The sequence below is a fragment of the Oryctolagus cuniculus genome, chromosome 11, assembly GCF_051225735.1.
Source record: "Oryctolagus cuniculus isolate XC-2025 breed Fujian yellow rabbit chromosome 11, ASM5122573v1, whole genome shotgun sequence".
NCBI classification, from domain to species: domain Eukaryota; kingdom Metazoa; phylum Chordata; class Mammalia; order Lagomorpha; family Leporidae; genus Oryctolagus; species Oryctolagus cuniculus.
Window position 1 is genome coordinate 53,787,714 of NC_142877.1, and position 21,547 is coordinate 53,809,260.

The 21,547-nt window shown below is 45.0% G+C and overlaps 1 protein-coding gene across 3 annotated transcripts in view; it reads right to left on the reverse strand.

The window, feature by feature from the left end:
* ATF1 (activating transcription factor 1) overlaps positions 1 to 21,547 on the reverse strand; it is a 61,693-nt gene that overhangs the window by 19,208 nt on the left and 20,938 nt on the right. For all 3 annotated transcript variants that reach the window (XM_051846304.3, XM_070052229.2, XM_089308325.1), the window contains exon 3: positions 5,065 to 5,165. In XM_051846304.3, coding sequence (XP_051702264.1) covers positions 5,065 to 5,165 — 101 coding nt within the window. The remainder of the gene's footprint in view (positions 1 to 5,064; positions 5,166 to 21,547) is intronic.

The window sequence follows — 21,547 nt, forward strand, 5'->3', positions numbered from 1 at the left end:
TCTCTCTCTGTCTCACTATCCACTCTGCCTGTCAAAAAAAAAAAAAAAGATTTATTTGGTTGAAGCCAAGAGCCAAGAACTCTATTGGGGTCTCCCACATGGGTGGCAGGAGCCCAAGAACTTGGGCTATCATCAACTGCTGTTTCCCAGGCGCACTAGCAGAAAGCTGGATCAGAAGCAGAATGTCAGGACATCAATCAGGGCTCCGACACAGTGTGCTGGTGCCACAGTGGCAGGGCTGTGCTACAGTGCCAGCCCTAACGGTGCAGATGAAGAAGTGCAGAAGGCTACACCCTATCTCTGGTGATGCCACTTGGCCATGGGCTTGATCACCTGTATAGACTGATGACCCTATAAACGATTGAATCCCAAGCTCTCGCCTCAAATTTTTTTTTTTTTTTTTTTTTAGATTTATGTATTTATTTGAAAGAGTTGCGAGGAGGGGGTGGGAGGAATGGGAGGAGGGGAAAGGGGTGGGGAGAGAGATCTTCCATCTGCTGGTTCATTCCCCAGATGGTCACAATAGCCAGGGCTGAGCAAGGCTGAAGCCAAGGATCAATAGCTTCATCCAGGTCTTCCACATGGGTGCAGAGGCCCAAACATTTGGGCCATCTTCTGCTGCTTTTCGCAGGAGCATCAGCAAGGAGCTGGATCGCAAGTGGAGCAGCCGGGATGTGAACTGGAGCCCAAATGGAATGCTGGCATCCAGGCAGCAGCTTTACCTGCTCTGCTACAGTGTCAGCCCCCTGAACTCCTCTCTTACCTACAATTTTGTATTGAACACTTCTACCCAATGTGCACCTCAAACATCCAAAAACTGTTAGATATCCTCCCACCCCTGGCAATCTTCCTCAATTCTGTAAATATCAACTCCATTCTTGTAGTTGGTGAAACCAAAAATTCTGCAACCATCTTTTATCTTTACCAGAACCCATATTCAATTCATGAGCAAATCACTGTCTCTACCCAGAATCCCAGCCCCTCATCCTCTGCACTGCAGCAGCCCCAGGAGCCCCAGTCCACACTCCACGCTACCACCCCACCACCCCTTTTGACGAAAGTCACAACAGCCTCCACCAGTCAGCCAAGTGCCTTCATCTGCCCCTACTCTGTCAACCTGTCCTCCGCACAACACTCATCCTTCTAAAATACCAGAGCAAGTCACTCTGCAGTGCTCCCCCGCCTCACTCTGAATAAACCCCGTGACATACAAGGCCACAAAACCAGTCCCCCATGACCTCTCAAGCCACTCTTCCCTCTCTGTCTTGCTACAGGGTATCTTTTTTTTTTTTTCCCAAAGAACCAGCTCTCAGTTTATATCATTAGTTTTATCCATTTGTCCTTTTACATATATCATATAATTAAATCACTTTAAATACACAATTCAATGTTTTTAGTATATTCACAGGCTTGCACAATCATTACCACAATCTAATCTATAACATTTACTGGGGCCTGCACAGTGGCATAGCAGGTAACACCACCGCCTTCATGCCAACATGCCACATAGATGCCAGTTGGAGTCCCAGCTGCTCTACTTCTGATCCAGCTCTCTGCTATGGCCTGGGAAAGAAGCAGAAGATGGCTCAAGTCTTTGGGCCCCCGCAACTGCGTAGGAGACCTGGAAGACGCCCCTGGCTCCTGGCTTCGGATTGGTCCAGCTCTGGCCATTTCAACCATCTGGGGAGTGAACCACTGGATGGAAGACTTCTCTCTCTCTCTCTGCTTGTGCCTCTCTGTAACACTGCCTTTCAGATAGATAAATAATTTAAATAAATAAATTTTAAAAAGATTTAGGTATTCATTTAATCTATTTGAAAGGCAGAGTTACACAGAGCAGAAGAGATACATACATGCACACAGTGGGAGAGGGAAAGGGAGGAAGGGGAGGGGGAGGGGAAAAAGAGGGAGGGGAAGGAGAAGAGGGTGGGGGAAAGGGAGAGGGGGAGGGGAAAGAGGGGGAGAGGGGGAGGGATCTTCCATCCGCTGGTTCACTCCCCAAATGGTTGCAATGGACAGGGCAGGGCCAGGCTGAAGCCAGGAGTCAGGAGCTTCCTCCGGATCTCCCACCTGAGTGCAGCGGCCCAAGCTGCTTTCCCAGGCACATTAGTAGGAAGTTGGACAGGTTTCGAACTGTGCCCATATGGGAAACTGACATCATAGGGTTGCAAAGACACTGGCCCTGAACATCTTAATTATAGCTCCTTTATATTCTCTATCACATAATTTAAAAATTTATGTCATCTAGGTGTTAGTATCTGACAGTCTTTTCCCAATTTTGGACATTTTCAATATTATGCTACCATATGAGATGCCAGGGTTGCAGACAAGAGCTTAACCTGTATCGGCCCCTGTTTTTATTCCTTATTTGCTACAAAAATTATGAGTGCTTAATTTCATCCCATACCTTCTCTGAATTTATTGAGCTGTCTGTATTATTTCTGCTGACTGTCACTTAAGAGTGCTTTATTTCCTTGGCATGTTTCATGATTTTTGACTGAATTCATATCTGAGCCTAATCTGTGGCAATCCCAAAAATCTTAAGTCTGGGAAGTTCCTTTTCAGATGTCTAGCTCCTTCAGTAGATCTACAGTAATGGGCGTCTCCCAGTGTTCATGCTTGCTTCTATTTCTCACTCTGGTTTCACTTCATGTATCTGTATGCATATGGTTTTTGTACATGCATGAAGAGTGATGAGATTTTTATTATTTTTATAGGTGTACAATGCATTCATTTTTTTTAAGATTTATTTATTTGAAAGGCATAGTGATAGTGGGAGGGAAAGACAGACAGACAGACAGACAGACACACACACACACACACACACACACAGAGATCTGCCATCCACTGGTTCACTCCCCAAATGTCAGCAACAGCTGGGGTTGGGCCAGGCTGAAGCCAGGAGCCAGGAACCAGGAACTCTATCCAGATCTCCCACTTGGGTGGCAGGGACCCAAGTCTTTGGGCCATTATCCACTGCCTTCCCAGGCACATGAGCAGGAAACCAGTTTAGAAGCAGGGTAACCAGGACTTCAATCAGGCAATCCAATATGGAGTGTGGGCATTGTAAGCAGCAGCTTAACTGACTGCACCACTGTGCCTGTCCTGCGAACAAGTATTTTATCCAGGAGAGAACAAGTATTTTATCCTGGGAGAGCCTCACTGTTTGGAAATTAAACTTCATTTATATTCTTTTAGTGATTGTCTCTATTTATATTCTTTCAGTGATTGTCTCTAACAGTCTAAAGTAAGTCTAAAGGTAATCAATTGGAGACCCCAATAGGCCATTCCTGTCTGGTACTTTTTTGTTTGTTTTTCAAGTACCCAAATTAATCATTCTTACTCTTGTTCTAAAACATCAATTGTAACTTAACTAAACTGTCTTTGCTCTTCATTCTTTCTTACATTCACATTCTTTCTATTTAGTTTCATTTTTTTCTTCTTCAAATTTACCCTTTGGAACTTTCTTAAATTAGTGCAACATGAGTTTTATTTCACAAATTATTTTTGAGCAACTGCTCAGATGGGTATAGAATTCTAGACCAGGGGCCAGCAATACGGCAAAGCAGTTAAACTGTGGCCTGCAGCACCAGCACCCCATACAGACACCACTTCTGATTATGCTCCCTGCTAATGCACCTAGGAAAGCAGTGGAAGATGGCCCAAGTCCCTGAGCCCCTGCACTCACATGGGAGACTCGGAAAAACTCCTGGCTTTGGCCTGGTCCAGTCCTGGTAGTTTCGGCCATTTGGGGAGTAAACCAATGAATAGAAGATTTGTCTCTCCTTCTCTCTAGCTCTGCCTTTCAAATAAATAAATAAATAAATCTGTTAAAAAAAAAAAAAGGAATTCTAGACAAACAGTACTTTCTCTTAGCATTTAAAGGTTTTTTAGTTCAGGGGCCAACACTGTTGCTCTGTGGGTTAAGCTGCTGCTTGCAGTATTAACATCCCATATCCAAGTGCCGAGTCCCGGCTACTTCACTTCCAATCCAGTTTTCTGCTATGCACCTGGGAAGGCAGCAATGATGGACCAGATAGCTGGGCCTCTGCCACTCACACGGAGACCAGGATAGAGTTCCTGGCCTCAGCCTGGCCCGGCTCCGATTGGTAAGGCCATCTGGGGAGTAAACTAGCAGATGGAAACTCTGTCCTCTTTCTCTCTGTAACTCTACCTTTCAAATAAAAAAAAATCTTTTAAAATAAATAGATAAATGTTTAATCCACTGTCTCTCTTTGTTACCCTAATGGTTGCTCCTTTCTAGGTCTTCTGTCTTTTCTCTGTAGAAGTTGTTAAATCTTATGTTTATCTTTGGTATTCTCCAACTTTGCTTCACATGATACATCTGGATGTGGGTTTACGTTATCTTGTTAGGAAGCTGGCTTTCTAAAGACATGTCCTGAAATACCATTCATTATTTTTTGTCTCTTACAAAGACTAGCAGCTGGAAGTACCATTCCCCATTTTCTCTTTTTGAAAGTATCGTTAGATATATGTTGTGTGTTGAGCCTTCTGATTTTATTCTCTGTATCTTTTTATGCTCCACTTTAGATAATTTACTCACAGTTATACCTTCCAGTTCCCTAATTCTCTCTCTCTCTCTCTTTTTTTTTTTTTTTTTTTTTTTTGACAGGCAGAATGGACAGTGAGAGAGACAGAGAGAGACAGAGAGAAAGGTCTTCCTTTGCCATTGGTTCACCCTCCAATGGCCACCGCACTGATCCGATGGCAGGAGCCAGGTACTTATCCTGGTCTCCCATGGGGTGCAGGGCCCAAGCACTTGGGCCATCCTCCACTGCACTCCCGGGCCACAGCAGAGAGCTGGCCTGGAAGAGGGGCAACCGAGACAGAATCCAGCGCCCCGACCGGACTAGAACCCGGTGTGCCGGCGCCGCAAGGTGGAGGATTAGCCTAGTGAGCCGCGGTGCTGGCCGCCCATCTGCTTCTCTTAACACCTCCTATCTCACACAGACATTTGCTCCCTCTTTAGTCTGCTTTGCATTGCACCACTGGAACTCTCGGAGTAAATGCCACATGCACAGTTTTATACAGGAGAGAACTCACCTGTAGGATGGGCGTAGTGCTAGGATCCCGGGGGCTTTCTGTGAGGAGCCTATGCTGTCAGATGAGTCCTGAGACTCCTCACTTTCTGATAAAGATGATACCTGAAAAGGAGAAACAATTTTCATGTTAACAACACAGGTAAAAAAAGAAACGAGTCTCTACTTGCAGAAAAAATTATCTGTCTCCTGCCACTCACTCATTGTGTACTAAATCGAAGGTCTAAAACAAAGAAACAAAAGGGAAAGGTTTATTCCAGGTGTCCAAACTAATTAAATGAACATATAATACTATAGTAGGCCCCGAGCTAAGCATAAAGTACATCCCCAAATACAACAGCGCTGTTCTACTGCAGTCAGACTCTGGTCCCAGTCTCCACCCCAATGCTACGCTGATACACATTATTCAAAAGCGTGTGTGTGCGGTTCTTTCATCACTAATGGTTTCTGGTTTGGATTCTGGACATGTTAAATATGGAAAGCCTAGTAGATATCCACCTACTGACATGGAGGAGACTGCCAAAAACCCAAGCATGCAGGTCAGACAAAAGGTTCTGGACTAGGCACATACATACATAGGAGATGTGGCTCATTAGAATCGAAGCCATGAGGCTGGCTGGGGGTAAAAATACACACAAAAAAGGTCCAAAGACTGAGCCTAGAACGTTCCAATGGTAAAAGATAGGAAAGGGGAGGAGGAGTCAGCAAACAAGGCTGGGAAAACACCACCAATGAGGAAAGAAGAAAACCAAGTGAGTTCTTAGAAAATGAATGAAGACAGTGTAGTGAGGAGAGTGAGCAACCCAGCCAAATGCTGCCTATAGCTAAAGTGAAACAAGGATTAAGAATAAACTACTAGATTTAGCAGGGTGGAGGTGACTAACAAGGACAGGTGAAAATATACACAACTTAAAATGTAGTCATGGGCCGGCGCCATGGCTCACTTGGCTCATCCTCCGCCTGTGGCACCAGCACCCCGGGTTCTAGTCCTGGTTGGGGTGCTGGATTCTGTCCTGGCTGCTCCTTTTCCAGTCCAGCTCTCCGCTGTGGCCCGGGAGTGCAGTGCAGGATGGCCCAAGTCCTTGGGTCCTGCACCTGCATGGGAGACCAGGAGGAAGCACCTGGCTCCTGGCTTTGGATTGGTGCAGCGCGCCAGCCGTAGTGGCCATTTTGGGGGTGAACCAACGGATAGGAAGATCTTTCTCTGTCTCTCTGTCTAAATCTGCCTCTCAAAAAAATAAATAAATAAAAATAAAAATGTAGTCATGAGATCTCATTTCACAATCACACAAGTTACTACATGTAAAGCACTCACTGTGTTGCGCACACACACAATAAATGGCAGACACTCTTAATAAAAAACACTTTAAAACTACATCAATAAAATATAGCAGTTTTAAGTTACAGCTTTTACAATTGAGAAAGTGAGCTATTTCGAACTTTTAAGATGTATTAAGTTTCCAACTTGCCCAAAGCTAGACCGTAATACTTTACTTCATTTTCATTTTGTAACATTCTTAAAAATTATTTATTGTTATTTATTTGCAAGACAGAAACAGAGAGTTATTCCATCTGCTGGTTCAGTCCACAAATACCTATAACAACTGGGATTAGAACAGGTCAAACTAGAAGTTCATAACCCCTAAGGGTGAAGCTAAAAACTTGCCATGGAACTCCAATTCCCATTAAGCTGGGTGGTACTAATCCCATCTTATGTGATAAAGTGATCATTTTAAGCATGGAATTGATCGTATAGATAGGACTAAGTGTCAAAGGGATCAGATACCTAAGACCAAGCGTCTGGTAATAACAATAGAATTACAAAGGAGAGAAAGTTCCAACAATGGAAAGCTGTCTATACAGCAGACTCATAGAATGACAAATGCCCTAAACAGCACTCTGACCTCAGAATCAGCCACTAAAACATTTGAATCTGGCTGAAAATCCCACAGGAGCATTTCAAGCATTGAAAGCCAAGACACAGTGGCAAAAATGGTTCTGCATGAAAGATCTCTGTGAGTGAGACCCCAGTGGAAAGAAGGGGCCATCAAAAAAGGATATACTCTTCTCTGAAGGGAGGAGAAAAATTCCACTTTGCATATGGCCCTGTCTAAATACCAACAGAGTTTGTGGACTCAAAAGGCTTCCATAGCCTTGGCAGCTCATGTCAAGAGCCTCGGTGGTCACTGACATCATAAATAAGAGTGTCAATTGTTAACAACAGGAGTCACTGTGCACTTACTCCCCATGTTGGGCCTCTGTCCTTAATGTGTTGTACTTTACTTTATACTTTGTGTGTTCGTGTGTGTGCAAACAGTTGAAATCTCTACTTAGTACAGAGTTGATCTTCTGTATATAAAGTCAACTAAAAACAAATCTTAACGAAAAATGGAATGGGAGAGGGAATAGGAGGTGGGATGGGAGTGTGGGTTGGAAGGTGGGAATGGGAGGAAGAAACACTATATTCCTAAAAGCTGTACATATGAAATTTGTATTCATTAAATAAAAACCTTCAAAAAAGAAAAACAAAAAACAAACAAACAAACAAAAAACAGGAGTTCAAAAACCAAATCTCGGTCTCCTACACGGGTGTCAGGGACCCAAGTACTTGAGCCATCACCTGCTGCTTCACTGGGTGCACATTAGCAGGAAGCTGGAATTCAAAGTGGAGCTAGGACTTGAACCAAGACACTGCCACGTGGGATGTGGGCGTCTCAAGTGTCAGCTTAACTACTGTGCCAAATATGCACCACATCTTCATTTTAAAAAATAAAATGAAATAATCCAAACATGCTCCTAGAAGGGAAGAAGTCAGTATCTACATTAGTTACTATCTATAGAGAGCCTTCCACTTTTAACTGTTTAGACTTAAGACATTAAATTTCCAGAGATACTTGTTTTACATTCTAACGTCTCCTTCAAAAACAAGTTCTAGTGTACAATTCCTCACTGACCTTAACAATATCTTTCGACAGGAAGAGCTGATCACAACTCAGTAACTAAGAAACAACAGTAAGAAATAATTTAAAAACCTGTCACTACTGTCTTCTTTAAACATCACAGAAACTCCATTTCAATCTGAAGCTGTTACCAATTTTCATGGTTTGTCCCCAACTTTACTCCAAAGCTGCACTGAACTCAAAGTAAGAAAATAACTTCTGAAACTGAGGAAATTATTGGTAATTAAGATCAAGTATTTCTAATGACAGAATCTGCAAATAATAGCAAATCCCCACAGTAGCTCTTCTACTTACTACTTGTTGAATTCTTTATTTAGTAGAAGGTTAAGCTTGTGATTATAAAGTAAACTGAAAGTATGTCATTGTAAAAATTGAAAGAAAAATGAGGTGGTAGTGGTGGTGAGGGAGGGTAGGGTGGGGAGTATCATTATGCTCTTAAAACTGTATATATGAAATATATGGGGGCTGGAGCTGTGTGGTAGTGGGTAAAGCCATTGTCTGCAGTGCTGGCATCCCATATGGGCACCAGTTCAAGTCCCAGCACATGGGAGCTCTGTCTTATTATTTGTCTCTTTAAAAAGAAAAAAGCCAGCGCCGCGACTCTCTAGGCTAATCCTCCGCCTAGTGGCGCCGGCACACCGGGTTCTAGTCCCGGTTGGGGCGCCGGATTCTGTCCCGGTTGCTCCTCTTCCAGTCCAGCTCTCTGCTGTGGCCCGGGAGTGCAGTGGAGGATGGCCCAGGTGCTTGGGCCCTGCACCCCATGGGAGACCAGGAAAAGCACCTGGCTCCTGGCTCCTGCCATCAGATCGGCGCGGTGCGCCGGCCGCAGCGCGCTGGCTGCGGCGGCCATTGAAGGGTGAACCAATGGCAAAGGAAGACCTTTCTCTCTGTCTCTCTCTCTCACTGTCCACTCTGCCTGTCAAAAAAAAAAGAAAAAAAAAAAGAAAAAAAAAGTATAATGAAGTGATTGATAACAGATTAAAAAACTCTAACAAACCCTAAATCAGTGAAGGAAGCAATCTCTAAAACTTACTTTTCAAAGTTACATGTGGGCATGTCCTATCTTGTTATAGCCATCAGTTTTGGGAATAAAGGAAGGGTCCTACAAATGGGAGACACATGTAAAACAAATGGGATTCCCACAAAGGGAACAAAATCAGGCTGGCATGGAATTCCTCTGTAATAACAAATGCCAGGCTGGCACTGTGGTATAGCTGGTAAAGCCACCACCTTCAGTGCTGGCATCTCATATGGGCATAGGTTCGAGTCCTGGCTGCTCCACTTCCAATCCAGCTCTGCTAAAGGCTGGGATAGCAGAAGATGGCCCAAGTCCTTGGGCCCCTGTACCCGTATGGGAGACCCAGAAGCAGCTCCTGACTCCTGGCTTCAGATCGGCTCAGTTCTGGCCATTGTGGTCATCTGGGGAGTGAACCAGCGGATGGAAGAACTCTCTCTCCCCCTCTTTCTGGTTTTATCTCTCTCTGTAACTCTTTCAAATAAATAAAACAAATCTTAAAAAAAATAAAAAGAAATGTATCTACAAATCACACAGAATCTGTGAAAAACTAATTAAAAATGAAAATTCAAAAAAGAAAAAATATTTCTTTCCTACAAAATTTTTTTTAAAGATTTATTTATTTATTTGAAAAAGTTACACAGAGAAAGGAGAGGTGGGGTGAGGGGAGGTCTCCTATCCGATGGTTCACTCCCCAACTGGCCGCTACAGTCAGAGCTGTGCTGATCCAAAGCCAGGAGCCAGGAGCTTCCCCTGGGTGTTTCAATGAAGGTGCATGGGGACAATAAGCGCTCACCCCTACTATCAAAGAACTTTTATTTGACCTCCACAAAGTATACAGCAGCTGCTTTCTTACTTTGCTAACATTCTTGCATCACTGCCTCAGCTTCATAGTTCCCCTTTCCATGGAAGTACCATCCATGAGGACAAACAAGCTTCTTCTCTTAAAGTCTTTCATTTCCTTAAATTCTCAGCAAAACTGTCTTTGATTTTAGCTGTCACATACATGAAATTAGAAGTTATCAAACTTTTCCATTTCCTTCATTTGGTCTGAAGTCTAATTTCTCAGATAACACTGTCATCTTGGTTTAGAATACTGTAACTACAGCAACTTCTATCTACGTCAAGACTCAGGATACAGGACCAGAGCTGTGGCATAGTGGATAGTCACTGCCTATGGTGCTGGCATCCCATATAGGCGCCGGTTCGAGTCCCGGATGCTCCACTTCCAATCCAGCTCTCTACTATGGCCTGGAAAAACAGTAGAAGATGGCCTAGGTCCTTGGACCCCTGCACCTGCATGGGAGACCCTGGGGAAGCTCCTTGCTCCTGGCTTTGGATCGGCACATTTCTGGCTGCTACAGCCATCTGGAGAGTAAACTGGCGGATCGAAGACCTCTCTCTCTCTCTGCCTCTCCTTTCTCTATGTGTAACTCTGACTTTCAAAAAAAAAAAAAAAAAAAAAAAAAAAGACTCCGGATACAAAAGGCCCCACTCCAGATCAATTAGTCCTCAAATTTCTGTACTACCTGCATGTGTGCTAGGTGAATTATGGAGACTGGGCTGTCTGGAGCACCCCCTGAACCTGTACTTGTTCTCCAGGAAGAAGTACAATTGTAACTGGTGAAGATCCTCTTAATGACATCCAAGAACAAATAAAAACTCAACTAAGAAAGCACATTTTGTACGTATGCACATAATATAGCTGGGTTCTGAACACTGGAAAACATTTCATTAGCCAAACATTAGGTACCTTCTATGGACCAGAGACTGAATTAAGGAGTTGAGTGTACAAACTGATTCTAACAAACAGAAGCAGAACTGTAATAGAGGAAAAGTAGAAAATACAGCACTGCAGGAGCAAAGAAAGGGTGTGACTTCAGCTGGGTATTGAGGGTAAACAGTTTCCTAAGGGTGCGGATACAGGTGGGGAGGGACTGGAAGGTATTTCAGGCAAAAATTGTACAAAAACCTGGTGGCACTTTAGAACACGTTATTCTGAAGAGATTTGGTTTGAAAAGCACCCCTTAAGACATTAAGAGTCAAAAAGTGAGAGAAATACCAACTTTGGGCAGTAATTTGATAGAAAAATACTTCAAGTAACTAACTGCATGAAGAAATGATCATTTATTCCTGTGACAATCAGAAGGGGGTTCATGGAAATACCATGATCAAATGCCGATCTAAGAAACACCAGCCATCTTCCTGCAAGGCTCATCTCAGGGTACACCTACTTCTTCCCTGAAGCTTTCTCAAGCATTTTCTTTTTATTTTTCTTTCTTTCTTGACAGGCAGACTGGACAGTGAGAGAAACAGAGAGAAAGGTCTTCCTTTACCATTGGTTCACCCCCCAATAGCCGCTGTGGCTGGCGCACTGCAGCCAACACACCGCGCTGATCCGAAGGGAGGAGCCAGGTGCTTCTCCTGGTCTCCCATGGGGTGCAGGGCCCAAGCACTTGGGCCATTCTCCACTGCACTCCCGGGCCACAGCTGAGAGCTGGACTGGAAGAAGGGCAACCTGGACAGAATCCGGTGCCCCAACCAGGACTAGAACCCGGTGTGCTGGTGCCACAAGGCGGAGGATTAGCCTAGTGAGCCGTGGCGCCGGCCCAAGCATTTTCAATTAACAGAGATTTCACCTTTTTGTTGTTACTTTATTTGAAAGGCAGAGTGAGAAAAACAGAACACAGAGCACTTCCAACCTCTGGTTCACTCCCCAAATGGCCACTACTGCCAGAGTTCAGCCAACCTGAAGCTAAGAGCCAAGAACTCCATCTGGGTCTCCCCAGGGGCTCAAAGTACTTGGGCTGTTACCTTCTGCCTTCCCAGTCATTGGCAGAGAGCTAGACAGGAAGCAGAGCAGCCAGGACTCAGGACTCAGACTGATGCTCTAATGTGGGAGGCCAGCGCCACAAGCCTGCAGCCTAACCCACTGTGCCTCAGAGCTGCCCCTCACCTCCCTCTTGATGACTCTGGTTCATGCCGTCTCTCTTGGACTTTGTAGGCCCTGAAAGTCCTCTTCCTGATTTTCCCCTTTGCTTTCTTGGTATCAGACCTGGAGAACACTGCTTTATTCCCTTTCATGTGAAGATTCTTTTCCCCTTCCCAAGACGGGATTAAATTCCAGCCTTATCACCTCCCTAAATGCGCAGAGTAATGACACTGTGTACATGAAACTGTAAACTCTCCACACCAATGACTCTATCCTGCATCCTCCCTCCCCACCGGCCCAGTCTAAGCAACCTGACCAAACTCTGGACTTCCATGAACTCAGGAACATGTCCCTGGAATGACACCTGCCCTCTGAAAATGCCTAAGATCAATTCAACCCAAAGAATTTACTGTTTGCTCCAGCCAAAATCTGACTACAGCCCCCTGTCCTGGCTTTCCATAGCTTGCTTACTTCCAAAAGCTCACGGCTGTAATTCCTTTCTTTGCCCCTTGAGATGTGCATCTTTTATAACCCAAAAATGTCTTTCACAAGGACCTGGGACCCTTTGAATCGCAATCATCAAGGCCAGGGTCTCTACCTCCTGATCTCTGGGGACCACTTCTGATCCAGCCTGATGTTGGTGTCCCAATCAGCAAATACAGACAGCAAACACACTGATCAGCCTCCCGCTCTAGGGTCTTGGGGACTCTGCTTTAGCAAACCTCAGTACTTATTCACACACACACACACACACACACACACACTCTCTTCCCAATTCCAACAGAATTGTGCTCACTCTATGCTGGTGTGTCTCTTCTACTGCAGTGGTCTGAACAAAATGAGTCTTGCTGCCCAGCTCTGTTTCTCTTGGATAGTGCCTCAACACGGGGCCACAGAAATCATAGAATAAGAATAGCAGGAACTTACAACTCCTAAGAAGCATGTGGCATAGTAGCTAAGACGCAAGGTGGGTGTGTGCATCCCATGCAGAAGTGCCTGGGTTCAAGTCTCTGCTCATCTCCCAACTCTAGCTTTTGGCTGGAATGCAGCCTGGGAGGTAGCCATGATGGCTTGGATGGTTGGGTCCCTGCCATCCATGTGGAGGATTTGAACTGAGAAAGAAGCCAACACGTAGGCTTTGAATCCAAATCTTCAAACTCCAAACAGGCACACAGCTGGGGCCAGCACAGTAGCACACAAGATTAAGCCATCAACTGTGATGCTGACACTGTATATGTGTGACATTAAGTCCTGGCTGCTCCACTTCTGATCCATCTCCCTGCTAATGTGCCTGAGAAAGCAGCAGAGGACGGCCCAGGTCCTTGTGTCCCTGCACTCATGTGGGAGACCTGGAAGAAGCTCCTGGCTCCTGGCTTTGGCCTGGCATGGCCCTGGGCATTGTGGCCATTTAACGAGTGAACCAAAGCATGGAAGTGTCTCTCCCATTCTCTCACTTTCAAATAAATAAATAAATAAGTCTCTAAAAAAAAAAAAGCACACAGGTTTGGAGGTGGGGCTTGGGCTAATTTTCAGTTAACAGCACTCACTGGGCTTTGTGATATTAAGCAAATTACTTAGCCCCTAGGGACCTTAGTTTCCCGCTCTGTAGAAAGAGCCTATCTTTTTCACAGCTACAGTGATTAACAATTGAGTAATAAGTTAAAAGCAAAGGTAGATGTGGGGAGTGTGTGAAGGAGCCTACATACACATTTCTTATTTAGATCCTTGTTCAACAAACTGTTTCAAAATGCAGGGAGGGCAGCATTGGGTGTAGTAGCTAACACACTGGGGCACTGCACTACACCTCATACTGGAGTGCCTAGGTCTAAGTCTTGATTCTGTACCCAAGACTTGGGCGGCAGTAGGTCAAGTACATGGATCCCTGCCACTCACATGGGAGACCTGGATGGAGCCCCAGGCTCCTGGCTCCAGCCTGGCCCAGCCCCAGGAGCCGGGAATTCAATCCAAGTCTCCCACATGGATGACAGGGACACAGGGACCCAACTATCTGAGTCAACACTGCTGGCTCCCAGGATCTGCGCTAGTAGGAAGCTGGAGCCAGGAACAGAACCAAAATACTCTGATGTGGGACACAGGCATCTTAACTGCCAGGCCCAGTGCCCGCCCAGAGTCCTATTTTATAGATACATACTGAAACACTGAAGGCTGAAATTATGACATCTAGCATTTACAACAAAATAAACCAGTTTTGGGGTGGGGAAGGCAAGAAGTCACGACTTAACTGCTGAAACTGAGTGATGGGAACCATGACGGTTCATCCTCAGAATGACTTAATACATCTGAAAATTACCACCCTGGGGCACAGACGTGCAGCAGATGAAAACACCATTTACAACACAGAAAGCTGATTGAAGTCCTTGAGCTATCATCCACTGCTTCCCAGGTGCCTTAGAGGGAGCTGAATTGGAATAGTCACTGGGACTCTCTCACTCGTGCTCCAATATGGGCTGTGTGGGTGTCCCACGTGGTGGCCTAGCCTGCTGCACCACAATGCATACCCCCGGCTCAATGTTTAATGGATTGGAGCTATTAAATCAAAACAACAGGCCGGCGCCGCAGCGCACTAGGCTAATCCTCTGCCTTGCGGCGCCGGCACACCAGGTTCTAGTCCCGGTCTGGGCACCGGATTCTGTCCTGGTTGCCCCTCTTCCTGTCCAGCTTTCTGCTGTGGCCAGGGAGTGCAGTGGAGGATGGCCCAAGTGCTTGGGCCCTGCATCCCCATGGGAGACCAGGAGAAGCACCTGGCTCCTGGCTTCGGATCAGCGCGATGCACTGGCCGCGGCGGCTATTGGAGGGTGAACCAACGGCAAAAAGGAAGAACTTTCTCTCTCTCTCTCTCTCTCTCTATCCACTCTGCCTGTCCAAAAAAAAAAAAAAAAAAAAAAAATCAAACAACAAATGAAAACCAAAGTGAACAAGGTCTTCACATCTTTCAAGTGCAGTATTTGAAGATTAACTTTAGTTTTGTGATATTTTTTAAAAAATTGTTTTTCCATACTTAAGTTGATGCTGTACCTGCCCTAAATGTCACTCTTCTTAGGCTTCAAAAGATTGAGATGCTCCTCAAACAGTCAGAAGTCACAGTGTGAATACTTACAACTGATTAAAGATTTACTCTACTGGGTCAGAGCCGTGGCTCACTAGGCTAATCCTCTGCCTGCGGCGCCGGCACACCGGGTTCTAGTCCCGGTCGGGGTGCCGGATTCTGTCCCGGTTGCCCCTCTTCCAGGCCAGCTCTCTGCTGTGACCAGGGAGTGAAGTGGAGGATGGCCCAGGTCCTCGGGCTCTGCACCCACATGGGAGACCAGGCAGAAGCACCTGCTCCTGGCTCGGATCAGCACAGCACATTCTAGTCCCGGTCAGGGCACCGGATTCTGTCCCGGTTGCTCCTCTTCTAGTCCAGCTCTCTGCTGTGGCCCCCGGGAAGGCAGTGGAGGATGCCCCAGGTCCTTGGGCTCTGCACCTGCATGGGAGACCAGGAGGAGGCACCTGGCTCCTGGCTTCAGATCAGCACAGCGCACCGGTCTCAACGTGCTGGCCATAGCAGCCACTTGGGGGGTGAACCAACGGAAAAAGAAAGACCTTTCTCTCTCTCTCACTGTCTAACTCTGCCTGTCAAAAAAAAAAAAAAAAAAAAAAAAAAAAAAGATATACTCTATAACATTCTTTAAGGAGAATGACAAACCCATGTAGCTTCAATACACTCATCCATTTTTCTTTTAAAGTAACTCCTTTTAAGAGAACGATCCAACATGGGAAGCAGGATACATAGCATACTCACTGAATGTAAGATGTCCTAAACAGCACTCTTGCCTCAGAATCAGCCCTTAAGGCATTCAGATCTGGCTGAAGAGCCCATGAGAGTATTTCAGGCATGGAAAGCCAAGACACTCTGGCAAAAAAAAAAAAAACAAAAAACAAAAAACAAAAAACAAGAAACCTAAATGAAAGATCTCTGTAAGATCCCAGTGGAAAGAATGGGCCATCAAAGAAGGAGGTGCCTTTCTCTGAAGGGAGGAGAGAACTTCCCCTTTGACTATGACCTTGTCTAACTAAGATCAGAGTTGGCGAACTCAAAAGGCGGAAGCCTTGGCAACTCATGACAAGAGCCTCGGGTGATTACTGACACCATAAACAAGAGTGTCAATTGTTAAATCAACAACGGGAGTCACTGTGCACTTACTCCCCATGTAGGATCTCTGTCCTTAATGAGTTGTACTATGTGAATTAATGGTACAACTAGTCTTCAAACAGTACTTTACACTTTGTGTTTCTGTGTGGGTGCAAACTGTTGAAATCTTTACTTAATAGATACTAAATTGATCTTCTGTATATAAAGATAATTGAAAATGAATGTTGATGTGGATGGGATGGGAGAGGGAGCAGGCGATGTGAAGGTTGCAGGTGGGAGGGAAGTTATGGGGGGGGGGGGAAGCCACTGTAATCCAAAAGCTGTACTTTGGAAATTTATATTTATTCAATAAAAGTTAAAAAAAAAAAGTAACTCCTTTTAAATACTCAAGTGTACTTAAAAATAATACATTGTCTCTGTCTCTCCCTCTCTCTGTAACTCTGCCTTTCAAATAAATAAAATAAACTGTTAAAAAGCAAACAAAAACACAATTGGCGTTGCGGCCAATTGGGGAGTGAGGACCTTTCTCTCTCTCTCTCTCTCTCTCTGTAACTCTTTAAAATAAATAAATAAATCTTTTAAAAAAAAGCAAACAAAAATAAAACATTATCTCACTATGATAAATAAAAACTAGTTTTACATATTGTAATTTTATACTTTTGATTTGAAAACAAACAACATGTAACAATGTAAAAACCAACAAACTCCTTTCCATCTCCAAAGCCCTCACAGAATGGCTCCTACCTACCTCTGCTGCATGGTATCACACCTCATTCTCTAAGCTCTGCCCACCGTGGAGACTGACAATCCCTTCTACTCCCCATGCTCCCCTCCACCACAGGTCCTTGGCACAGGACACTTCCCTCACATGCCCAGAAATGTGTCTTCCCTTTCTTTCTGCAAAGTTAACACTTACTCATCCTTTAGAACACTTCCTCAGGGAAGCCACCCTATTCTTGAAAAGGACAAATTCTCTATGATGGTTTCTCCTTATCTTTGCAGCATTTCTCAGGGTCACGGTTTTGTATCCAAGTGAGTGTCAGGCCCGTGTTTTGTTTCCCCTTCTTAACAGCAGGAGGTACAAGGGACAGGAACTTGTCTTTTTTTGCTCCATAATGGTATTGCTAGGTTCTTAATCCAAGTGGCATATAGGACACTAAATAAATCATTGTTTAGTGAATGAACTAGCTCCTGATTTTGGACACTATGTATCAGTGAATTCCTACAATTTCTTCTTCCATTTTTCTAACTTCAAGTACTTAAATTCTAGGCTTTCTTGCTTCAGGACATTTCATCAGCCAAACAACAGTGAAGAGTGGGATATGAATGACGCATTCTTAGCTTCCTTGGGCCCACAAGGCCAGGGAGAAATGTTTTCTGTTCCAAGTTCGGTTAAGTCCATTCTCTTTGCTGACAACCCACCTTGCTTCTAGTCAAGGCTCTAACTTTCAAATGAGAAACCTGATGACTCTGAATTCAGGACATGAAAATTAAAACATTCTGGGGCGGGCACTATAGCACAGCCGATTAAGTTCCCACTTGGGATGCTTATATCCCATATCAGCGTGTCTGGGACCAATTCTCACCTCTACTTACAATCTAACTTCCTGACAATGTGTACCCTGGGAAGCAGCAGATGATGGCTCAAGTACCTGGGTCCCTGCCAGATGCAGTTCCTGGCTCCCAGCTTTGGCCCAGCCCAGCCCTACCTGTTTGTGGGGCATCTGGAGATTGAAACAACTAATGGAAGATTCCTCCCATCGATCGCTCTGCCATTCTGACTTCCAAATAAATAAATAAGCTCCAAATAAATTTAATTATTCATCCATGTACCACTTAAAGGGATCTGTAAAACCACCAGTAATGTTAAAGTATCATGTTTTAAGAAACCATACACTAAAGAATTGTAAGGGGAATGAATAGACATTTGGCCTAGTCATTATGATACAAGTTAAGACCCCCATGTCCCAGGGCCAGCACTGTGGCATAACAGGTTAAGCCCTTATCTGAGGAACCGGCATCCCGTATAGGCACTGGTTCGAGTCCCATATGCTCTACTTCCTATCCAACTCCCTGCAAATGCACTTGGGAAAGCAGTGGAAAATGGCCCAAGTGCATGGGCCCCTGCACCCACATGAGAGACCTGGAAGAAGCTCCTGCCTCCTAGCTTCAGCCTGGGTCCAGCCCTGGCTGTTGTGGCCATCTTAGGAGTGAACCAGTGAATGGAAGACCCCTAGCTCTGTCTCTTCCTCTCTCTGCCTGTAACTCTGCTTCTCAAATAAATAAATATTAAAAAAAAAAAAAAAGACCCCCATGTACCACACTGAACTTCAATGTTCAATCTATAGCTCTAACACCTGTGGGAAACCTGCACTGAGCTCCCAGCTCCTGGCTTTAGCATGGCTCAGCCCCAGCTGTTGTGGGCATTTGAGGAGTGAACCAGCAGACAGGAACTTGCTCACTCTTTGTATCTCATATAAATACTTTTTCAAAACACTGGAAAGGATAGTGGTGGTGTCAGATAAGCAAATCCAGGCAATCTTCTGACCATCAAGAATAAAAGTTTGAGATTAAACAGATTAAAAGACTCAACAAATGTTACATGTGCTAGGTTCTATGCTAGATTCACATTGCATGTGCTAAGCCACTCTGTAATCACCCGTGAACAGGCTTTGGAGAACAAAGACTCTGAACGCTCATGACTTCTGTCAGCATCCATGAAACCAAGGTCACAGACAGCCAATTAGTCTCTCCAGCACCAATTACAAAGAACTAGATGAAAATATTTCAAATATTTTGTTTTGTGAAAGCTGATGCCAATATGAAACTGTCCTTGTCAAATGCAGCCAAAACTGGAGCCAGGAGGTTATGAAGTGGGAAGGCAGATGCCTAAGGTAAATACTGTCTCAACTACTTTCTAAAGGCCCAAAAAGATTTCTGCTCATTCTACACTCACCTCATGCTTTGTATGCCTGGCACATAAACCCAAGGTTCTGTAACAATTTATCATTAACATTCTGTAGGAAAGCAACAACTCAGACAAGATGCTCTGGACAGAACACTTGCCAAAGGCGCCTCTATCAAAGAACAGGTGCCAACTGCTGCCTTGGTCCCCCAAGCTACTCTGTATCCAAGTGGCTTATGCAAATTGCTCCGTGACACATATTAATAAAGCTTTCCTCTGAGCAACAATAATAATAATTGAATACATAAGTTGCTTTCTGCCTTCAAATACGCCCCCTTGCCTCCACCTCCTTGAGCAGCCAGTACACAGTTTACTATTGAACATCGTATTCCCAGTGAAGTGCAAATAAAGGCAATTACTGGGAGAACTTCTCTGTGATTGTTATTTACTATCTGGCATTATTTTGTTCTTAAAAATTTGACTTAAAAAGGGGCTGGGCTGTGGTGCAGTGGGTTAATGCCCTGGCCTGAAGCATCAGCATTCCATATGGGCTCCAGTTCCAGACCTGGCTGTTCCACTTCCAATCCAGTTCTCTGCTATGGCCTGGGAAAGCAGTGGAAAATGGCCCCAGTGCTTAGGCCCCTGCACCCACGTGGGAGACCCGGAAGAAGCTCTTGGCTCCTGGCTTCAGACTGGTGCAGCTCCGCCCATTGTGGCCAATTAGGGAGTGAACCAGCAGATGGAAGAACTCTCTCTCTCCCTCTCCTTCTCTCTCTGTGTAACTCTTTCAAATAAATAAATAAATCTTTAAAAATTTTTTTGACTTAAAAGCACGATTTTAGGAGCAGGTGCTTAACACAGCTGTCAAGTGCCTGGGTTCAACTCCAAGCTCCAATTCTGATTCCTGCTTCCTGCTAACATATACCCTGGGAGGCAGCAGTTGATACTCAAGTATTTGTGTTCCTGTCATCTGCACAGGAGCTCTGGCATGAGGTTTGGGCTCTGGTTTCAACCTGGAACAGCTTGTAGGTATTTGAGGAGTGGAATGGAAAATCTCTATCTCCATTACTTTCAAATAAAATTATTCTTTAAAAAGGAAAACTTGAGGCCGGCACTACCATATAGTGGGTAAAGCTGCACCCCCATATGGGTGCCAGTTCGACTCCCAACCGCTCTACTCCCAATCCAGCTCCCTGCCAATGTGCCTGGGAAAGGAGCAGATGATGGCCTGGGTACTTGGGCCCCTGCACCCATGTGAAAGACTTGGAAGAAGCTCCTGGCTCCTGGCTTCAGTCTGGCCCAGCTCTGGCCCTTGCAGCCATTTGGGGAATGCACCAGCAGATGGAAGATGTCTCTCTGTCTTTCCCTCTACCTCTCTGTAATTTAGTCTTTCAAATAAAAAATAAAGTAATCTTCAAAACAAACAAAAAGCAAAACTCTACACATACACACAAAGAGAGAGTAAGTATATGGGGATTGTGGAAAAGAAAAAAAAGATACATGGGACAAAAGCAAAAGAAAATCATCTAGTTTTGTGTCATCTGAAAAAAGGCTGTAAAGACAGAAATAAGGAGGTGGCTAGATAAAGAGAGAGATCAACTGTCACACCCTTCTGGTCGGGGGAAACAATTCTCCGCGGGATTCCTGGGTTTTTCCCCATCTTCTGCGCAAAGGCACTGACTGCCTTGTCCAGGACTATCTTTTCAAGGATGTCTGTACAGCGAACAAGCCTTGAGAAAAAAGGCATCTCCCTTCAGAGCGAGGGGTAGATCTGTTTGCTGTGCAGAATAATAAAGATAAATGTCTGCCTCCAGGGCAAAGGTTAGACAAGTTTGCCAGCAGCTCTCTTTTAAGAGTCTGGCATTTTCTTGGGGCCAACACTGTGGCACAGAGGGCTAAGCCATCACCTGTAACACCTTAGTGCTGGTTTGAGTCCTGGCTGCTCCACTTCTGATCTAGCTTCCTTCTAATGCACCTGGGACAGCAGAAGATGGCCCACATACTAGGTAGGGCCCCTGCTACCTACGTGAGACCAGGATGGAGTTCCAGGCTCCTGACTGTGGCCTGGCCCAAATCCAGCAATTGCAGGGCAAATCTGGGGAATGAACAAGCAGATGGAAGATCTCTCCCTCTGTCTGTTTGTCCCTCTCTCCCTGTAACTCTGCCTTTCAAATAAATACATAAATCTTTAAAAAAAAAAAAAGAGAGAGAGAGAGAGAGAGAGAGAGAGAGAGAATGGAGTTTCCCAAGCTTGGTGTGCCTTAGCAATGTCGCAAACCCACTGCAGGTGACCTGAGAAACTCTGCATCCCCCAGTGGACTCAGAGGGCAATGTACCTGGGGCAAATGTGAAGCTCACGTGTCTGCAGTGCTGTGAGTGATAAAGTCTCCCTTCTCTAACCTTCTCTAACCCTGAACTCTCATGTCTTCTGCCAGCATCCATGAGGCAAACTAGCTGATTAGCTTACAAGCAAGGTAACATCTCAGACCCTTTTGTACAGCTTGGTACTTCTCTGTCCTCGG